Raw genomic sequence first — 8796 nt, 5'->3', positions numbered from 1 at the left:
TATGCCAGTCTCGTTTTAATAAGAAAGAGCTAGTCAAGATGTAAAAGTATCGAAATGTTTTATTGTATTGTTCTTAAAAAAATGAAACCTTTCCTCAGGTGACTAAAATTTAAAACGATGGTAAAATATGTCAATAATAATCTAATTACTGCCTACAAGACTATGGTGAATACTAATTTTTATACTCCCTCTAACTGCACCTTTAGCCGGTTCAACTGCAGCATGACAACAAAATCAGCATTATCGTTATTTAGATAATGTCAAGTGTTTCTTAATTAAACGAGTACTATCAAATTAATCAATCTTCATATTTAGGACATAAATACATTGAAGATCCAATTCTCAATAGTTATTCTGCCGAAAATGTCTACTAAATACCTAGTAGCGACTTTGGCTTTACTGCTTCTTCATAGTTCATCGGGTAAGCTATTTAAATATGCTATTATGGCGAGAATGTCAATTTTTAAGGTCAGAATTTGAGCAAACAAATTGTATGAGAATCTTATTTCCGATGTGAGCTTGTTGCATTTAAGCTGAGTCGCCATACTGCTTGACAACCTTAGTCGTGTATTTGTTCATTTATTATTTTGCAATGTATGAAACCCAGTTACATAGTCACTACGATTTCGTTTATTACTGTTGTAAATATGAGATGAGATGAAGGTGTTTCAAATTACAAAACATTTCGGTTTAAATAAAGGTAGCTAGTTACGTATAGTCGCTTAAGTTAAATTTGGCTAGTTTTGGATTATAAGGTCGAAATTGTAAATCTTAGTTTATTTATTACTAGCACAATTAATCTACTAACCTATAGGGGAGAGAGGGGCATAATGGGGACGTTACGAAAATACACAGTAAAATAATAAACGCAATGTATTTATTAATTAAAATTAATCACAACTCTTTGGTTACTTATTAATCATCATTTGACATAAAATTTAGTGACATAAATAATCATATGACTATATAATTTTAATTTTTTTAAACTATAATAAAAACCCCATCGTGCCCCAGGGTAGGGGTAGTATGGGGTACCTATTTATTTTGCGTCACAGTAGAAGCAGATGTGGATTTCTTCTGTATTGGCGTCGTCTGCACCGCCACAAGCTGTATGAGTAAGTAATTTATCAGCAAAAACAAAATAAATATATGATAATAGCGACATCAACACTTACCTTTTTATAAGCGTATTCATAGTCACTCAAAATTACATAAAATTTTTTTTTTGCAAATCAAACGCGCGCAGTGTAGCCGCCGATCACTGTCAAACTAAAGATAGATACAATATGGCTACCTATTAGCGAAAACAAAACACATCTAGAGCGTGTAGTTTTTTATAAGTATGGGTGGACCCGTCGTGCCTCGCGTCCCCGTCATGCTCCCCTCTCTCCTATGTCTACCACAAGGAAGAGAAAGGTACGTTTATCTTGCTCTTCCCCTAATTGCAGGTAACGAACATTGCGGTAATTTATCTCTTTTATTACTATTGTTGCAGTTTTAATTTTATATTTTATTTCTATCGCTCAGTATTATTCACTAACTTTGAATATAATTTAGTTTATAACATTAAAGGAATACCTACATACAAAATTACAAGAAATAGTTTTATAGAATGTCATCCAAATAGTGCCCCTCATATAATTACAATGTCAGCATAACTACAATGGATAGGGTCAATATAAGCGGTCGCACTCGCCCTCATTTAATTTTATGACATTCTGTCCATATTTCGCAGGTTCTGGGAATTCAATTGCTTAAGGCAGGGTATTGTCCGGTTGGGTTTTTGTCCATACTTGTTTCTGCGAACTCTTTGTCGCATAATTTTAGGTTAGGTTTTGTCCTTCAACTTATCCGATTACGTTTTTGTTACTTCATTATACATTAGTTATTATCCGTTCATTTTTAAAAGTTAGTAAATTGTTGTAAATAAAGTTTTTGGACATAGTGTTTATATTGAAGTTTTATTCACTACTGCAAAAACCGTTGAGAAAACACTGGTCGTGAAGTCACGGCAACCAACTATACTATCAATTTTTTCGTGAATCTTGAATAAATTACAGTGGAGTTGATAAGTTTTACTGATATCTAATACGATTTTTAAGCAAATCAACAAAGTTACTTCTTTTCATTGAATATTTAAGTAACATAATTACAATATACATGCCGAAAATGTCAAACGTTAGAGTACAATAAATGAAGATTTTGAAAGTTATTCATAGAAAAAAATATAAACAATATAAAGAAAATGTAGGAGTTTACTACTCAACTTCTTCAGAATCCCTTGAATCGTCGTTAGTTTCTATTATAAAGGGTTCATATTCAAACAGAATTACTTTTTTTATAAACTTTTAATTAGATTAATAGTGTTTACTTTTATTCACCTTATTAAAAATCATATCAAATATGTAAAATGTGCAAAACTTGTCAACACCACTGTAATTTATTCAAGATTGATGAAGCAATTACTGATATAGTAATAAAAAAGATATCAAACTCTACAGCTATTTAAATAGAGAGAAAGACGCACGCACATTAACAGTGTCCGATATCTGCCACTAGCCGGGAAAGATGAGTGCATCTTTCTCTTCCTTATGGTAGGTAAACGGATTAGTAAATTTATTGTTCCATCAGTAAATAATAAAGTAAAAGGTTTACGATTTTAACGTTGTAATCCAAAACCGGCAAAATTACACTCAAGGGACTATAGATACGAAAATTATTCTTAATCTTGGTCTATATGTAAATTAATTGATTTTCGTTATGACAGTCAGAACTAAACAAATCGACTGTGATTTCCATTCGGTAGTTTATGAACTATAAAAGGTTTTTCTACTTTTTCTTAATAATGTTGCATTTAACTGAATCAATCCATTGCCAAGGTCAAGAATGCAACAAACAATCGTTCCAACGCCTATGTGTCACCGACGGCGATGATGTAGTACTCGAAAACGAAAGGCTATCAATGACTATTAAAAAAGCAGAGGGTCAGATCACTGCACTTTATTATAATTCTCGTGTTGATACTAATATAAAATCAACCAACCTACTGAGAGGCGGTTCTGGCTATTACATTGCCGTTATTAGTGTTGACGGCAAGGGATTGACAACCGGGCCTGATGTGGGAGAAATGAAAATTACACGAAATGTGAGTACCGCCACTGAAATGTAAGATACAAAGCTTTACAGAATGTTAAATGATCGAAAATATATTTTACTTTCTGTAGCGATATGCCCCTTCCAATGTCTTGGATGCGCGCTGGCAAAATCGTAGGTAGGGAGAAAAAAGCTTATTATACTCTCGACTCTTGTTCATTAAACATACTTTTTCATACAGTACCTGCCAAAAGTTTTATTCAATTATGAATAGTAGTACGAGTCGAATATAAGCGTTAAAGCCTTTTTTCTGGCCTAGTGTTGTTCTTTTTTACTTTGCGCCGGTCAAACTGAAGGTCACATCGCTACAGAAAGTAAACGAAGTATACCTTTTTCTAACAATCTCTCAATTTAGGTTAAAGTTTTGTAGGATTTTTGTAATTAATAAATGAATATGTACACAGTTTACAAACGTCCTTCTACCCCGACTTCTTAATCGACTCTAGCTTTCCTTGCCGAAAAGGGCCCTTGCTTCTTTCACCCTTTGCTGCAACAAAGGGACCAACGGCTTATCTACTACATTCCCTTTCTTTCATACTTAACTCCTACGACTATACTTACTATTCCTAAATGTAAACTAAGAAATTACTATACCGAGTGTTCTTAAGATATTCCCGATACTGCAGCTTATGGTAATTTTCTGAATTTGAGAATGTGAAGTTTGTAGTTCTTAAATCGATGATTTAACTTTCCACATAATGAGATACAGGCGGTCCTTGTACTTACGGCATGTTAGGTTCTCGAAATACGCGACGTAAATCGAAACGATGTAAGTCGAAACATATTTTTTCATATGTTTACATGTAAAACTCAAGGATTAGGATCCACACGGACTCAAAATTAAAAAAAAAAACTGCATTTATAACAAAGGATATACGTACATACTTTATTATCAAAAGTAAGTTCTTAAAATAATTATATATGTACTTATGAAATTGCTAGTTATTTTTGGTATTTGTGTTATTAATTTTAATAATAATGATAAAACTTTAATAATCAAAATATGTAATGAGAAATAATAAATTAAACTTTTGGCTTAAAGAAATTATCAATTCTAGATTGCTTCGCTTCTTTCTTCTTGCTATCATACAGGTCTTGGTAACACTGATAGGCTGCACAAATTTTGTTATTAACATTAAAACTTCATGGCATTCTCCAAATTTGCAAAGGCTACGGAAAGTTTTTTTAGTGTAAGTTGTTTTTCAGAGTTACTAATAGAAAAAGCTATTTCTTGTGACTCGATTGCTTCCTCTTGTACTTGTGCATCCAATTCAATGAGATCTTCATCAATCATTTCTTGATAATGTGGGCATAACAGATCATCAATATCATCAGCAGTAACTGCAATGTCAGGCAAACGGTTAGCCAAATGAACAATGTCAGTTATGATATCATCGATATTTGGTTGATCTGTAGAAACCCATGAAGCAGCAATATTTTTTACGCATTACATTATAACTTTTCCAAAAATCTCTCAAACCTATGCCATCTTTTTCATTAGCCTTTACAGCCTATGAAAAAGTTCTCCTGAGATAATAGGCCTTAAAAGACGCTATAACTCCTTGATCCATCGGCTGTAACAACGAAGTGGTGTTTGGAGGCAGGAACAAACCTTTGATTTAAGGATCGATATCGACAATACGTACAGGATGGCCGGCATGATTGTCCAAAATAGGTAAAGCTTTATAAGCCATTGATTGTTTAAACAGTACTGTTTCACTTCAGGTATAAAATGCCATTCTTTAAAAAGTATTGATGTAACCCATGCCTTTGGAATAGCCTTCCATATAACTGGAAGAGTACTCTTCACGTAATTTTTAAGAGCTCGAGGAATTTCAGATCTATAAACTAAAAGGGTTTCAATTTAAGATCACCTTCAACATTCGAACCCAATAACAACGTCAAACGATCTTTAGCCGCTTTAAACCACTTTTTCTTCCTGTGATATAAAAGTACGAGAAGGCATTTTGTTTTCAAAATAAACCAGTTTCGTTCACGTTAAAAATTTGTTTAGGCGAATAGTCTCCACATTCGAAAATTTCCTTTAATATTTCAGGAAAACTCTGAGCAGCTACATGATCGGCACTAGCAGCTTCTCCTTGCACTCAAATGTTATGTAACGAATATCTCGTTTTAAAGCGCATGAGCCATCCGCGACTGGCAGAAAAATATTTTGTTTCTTAACTATTATTCTCGCCACGTTTATTTTGCAGTGTGTTAATGATACTCAGCGCCTTATTTTGAATAATAGCCAAACTGAGAGGAACCCTTCGCTGAGTTTAATTTTGAATCCAAGTGTACAAGAGTTTTTTCATTTCATAAATTCAAGCATTCCTTTTTCTTATAATAGTGCTGTTTAAAAAGACAGAAGGTAGAGCTGTTAGGAGTTTTTCTTTATCTTTCAATATTGTTTGTACGGTCGTGCGTGATAAATTAAGTTCTAGTCCAATAGATGAAGTCGGACAACCGCGATCATTGAGTTTTAAAATCTTAGATTTAACCTCCATTGTAATTGTCTTTCTCACTCTTTTCTTCACTTTACTATTACTGTCTTGTTTAGGTGGCATAATTAGATTAAGATTCACTTAAATACGTATGTAAAAACAAAAACTGTCAAAGATGCAAAAAAACTAATGTATTACGTCTTGATTGTCCGTTGTCCCTGAACTAATTAAACAAAATCAGCAGCATGTGCGGGGAAATCCCCGCTCGCCGATACCGCGCCCCGCCGATACCACGGACATTGACCTCGCGGCAAGTGAATTTTGCTACGCCGGAAATCAAAACAATTGACATATGCTTGAGAAATTGTGTCAAAGCATTGTTAGACGTAACTTTAAACTACGTAAATCGAAACGGTGTAAGTCCAGGACTGCCTGTATATCTCATTATCGCAAGACGTGCATTACAAATATTTAGAGTGCTTTTTTCTGTAATCTCATATTGAACATAAAGAATAATAATAGAACAGTTGAACTGGATTAGATATTTTAGCCAGAATGTATTTAACGTTGAAATGATGAACTTATTAGCGAAAAATGTATAAATAGGCATCACGATTAACAATGAATTCATTTCATTAAAATAAAATATTTAACATCAAAAGTATTTGACGATACCAAGTTGTAAAATAACATTTTATTTCTGATTTAATTTTCAATTACATAATTGTTAATAACAAGTTGCTTAGAAGTTGATCATCTAAATGAAACACAATTAACAATGTTGAAATATTTCCCGTTTAATTGTTATTTAAAAAGTGATAATAATACTTGGAATAATTCAGGCTGACTTGATCGACCTGGCATTCATCAACAAGAACACAAGCAACTGGCCAATTCACTTTGAGTTTCATCTGGTCCTTGAAAAGAATTCATCCTTATTTTACTACTATTCCATTCACAAGTACAAGAGAGATGGTTACACTGCCGGTCAGCTAAGATGGGCGATAAGGGCCAATGCAGACCCATTCAAGTACTATAGCGTAGAAAGAAAAAGGTCAGGACCTATGCCCACCCAGCAAGCCATTGACTCGGCGCGGTCTGTACAGGACTGGACCTATATGTTTCCAGACGGATCGGTTTATTCAAAATATCAGCAAATATCGGCTAATGAAGGCATTAACTCCGTTTTCGGTATTTATGGCGATAGCATTGGGCTATCTGTACTACAGACACGCAAAGAGTGGGTCAGTGGCGGACCATTTAAACAGGTTAGCTATCATTGAATTAGAAATCATAATCATCATCATCATCTTAAGGTCGTCAGTCCTAAGGCTGGTAAGAAACGCACCTTCACTCTTTCCTATCCTGAGCGAATCTTCGCATTTCCCTAAAACTGGAACATTCCACATCCTTAGCTATTTGCGAACAGTAATCTAATCTAGGTCTACCTCTACTCTTAACTCCTGTTTCTGCCTCTAAAATGTCCGTGACTAGACCTTCGTGCCTGAGAAGGTGTCCTACCAACCTATCCCGCCTATTTTTTATTGATTTCCATAGAGTCCTCTGTTCTCTTACTCTTTCTAATGCCTCTTCATTTCTAACCGTCTCTACCCACGGTATCCTCATCATCCCGCTCTAACACCACGTTTCGAACGTTTCTAACCTTTCCTTTTCCGCCGCACCCACTGTCCATGTTTTGTACCAGTACAATGCCGCGCTCCAAACATCCACCTCTGGCAATCCTTTAAATTAACTGTTTGCGAACATAGAGCTGACTTCTTCTTATTGAAGGCGACTCTACCCTGCGCTATACTCTGCTATATCCCTACTACTCTTTTCGTCCTTTCTAGATACCTAAAATCAATCATTTCATTCAATTTTAAGGTGTCCTGCTAACCTATCTCGCCTATTTCTTGTTGACTTCCATAGAAACCTCTGTTCTCTTGTTCATTCCAATACCTCTTCACATGTAAACTTCTCTATCCACGGTATCCTCAGCGTCGTGCTCCAAACATACACCTTTAACAATCTTTTTCGAATTTTTAAATTAATCGTTCGCAAGCATAAAGCTGACTTCTTTTTATTGAAGGCGACTCGACCCTGCACTATCCTCTGCTTTATATCTCTACTACTCCTCCCGTCCTGACTTATCTGACTTCCTAGACATCTAAAATCGGCCACTTCTTCTAACTTATCATCTCCTATTTTGATTTTCGCTCTTTTCCTACTTTTTCTTCCCTTCTATGTCAGTATTTTTGTTGTACTGTCATTGATGATGTTGATCGCGTCTTCGATGTATAGATTAAAAAGTAGCGGTGACAGTATGCATCCTTGTCTGACTTCCCTTCTAATATTTACCCCTCTACGTTGCTGCTTCAGCTATATAACTGCCTGTTGCTCTTTATACAAACTAAGTATCCCTTTTCCTTTTCTGTAACTCTTTCCTACATTTTTAAGTACATTTAATATCTTGTCCCATTTAACATTTTCAAAAGCTTTTTCTAAAAGTACAAATCCTATGTGCGCACTCTTTCCTTTTTCTATCCTTTTCTCTATTATTACTCGTAAAGCTAGGAATCATAATAAAAATTTATAAACTAAATTTATTGATATTGAAATTGAAATTTTATCTCAAAATATCTCCAACAAGTAAGAAAAAAAGATATTGGTTTTATTTTGCTTATAATTAAATAATAGATTTAACGTAACGTAATAATATTTTATGCATTACAATGTTTGCACAATTTCCTTATATATCCCAAACACATTTTCTTTGAAGAATAATTTCTACATGTCTTCCTTATTCTCTTCCTGACGAACCTCTAATTTTTCTTTCATTTGTAGAATGTGTCGTATATTCTTGTGTATTTCTTGAAAAATGCGTAGGTTGCTAAAACGGCGTTTCAATTCTGACGTAATCAACTGCATTGCTAATTGACTTGTGAAATTTTAGGCGTTTATAAGTAAGAAATGTTATTTAATAAAACGCACAATTATCTATAAAGGTATAATTTTATAAAAGNTATTTTTTTTCTTTTTAAGTAATACTATAATGCTAAATATGCTTTTGAAAAGTAACATGCCCTTGTCTTATTCATAGATCAACTTTTTACAAGCTTTTATTACCAAATTACTGGTTAAAGATTATTATGCGGCAAAGCATCGTCTTATGCGAAAATGTATTCATATTACAGATTTA

At 34.0% G+C, this 8796-nt stretch overlaps 1 protein-coding gene across 1 annotated transcript; it reads left to right on the top strand.

Annotated features, from left to right (window-relative positions):
- The first annotated feature begins 334 nt into the window (after positions 1-334).
- LOC112906431 (rhamnogalacturonate lyase-like) lies at positions 335-6895 on the top strand. Its single transcript, XM_025980531.1, has 3 exons — positions 335-421; positions 2880-3145; positions 6440-6895. The coding sequence occupies exons 1-3, from the start codon at positions 364-366 to the stop codon at positions 6878-6880; spliced, it is 765 nt and encodes a 254-aa protein (XP_025836316.1). The 5' UTR covers positions 335-363; the 3' UTR covers positions 6881-6895.
- Positions 6896-8796: the final 1901 nt, after the last annotated feature.

This window comes from Agrilus planipennis, unplaced genomic scaffold (genome assembly GCF_000699045.2).
Source record: "Agrilus planipennis isolate EAB-ADULT unplaced genomic scaffold, Apla_2.0 scaffold113, whole genome shotgun sequence".
Taxonomy (NCBI): Eukaryota; Metazoa; Arthropoda; class Insecta; order Coleoptera; family Buprestidae; genus Agrilus; species Agrilus planipennis.
Note: the sequence above shows the minus strand (reverse complement) of the source record. Positions and strands in the feature narration are given on the sequence as shown.

What these genes read in the sequence shown, in the direction of transcription:
- LOC112906431 (XM_025980531.1), top strand. Translation starts at nt 364, where the DNA reads ATGTCTACTAAATACCTAGTAGCGACTTTGGCTTTACTGCTTCTTCAT. An exon ending in GCTTCTTCATAGTTCATCGG is followed by an intron (nt 422 to 2,879) that starts GTAAGCTATTTA and finishes TCCATTGCCAAG; the next exon opens with GTCAAGAATGCAACAAACAA. An exon ending in AAATGAAAATTACACGAAAT is followed by an intron (nt 3,146 to 6,439) that starts GTGAGTACCGCC and finishes GGAATAATTCAG; the next exon opens with GCTGACTTGATCGACCTGGC.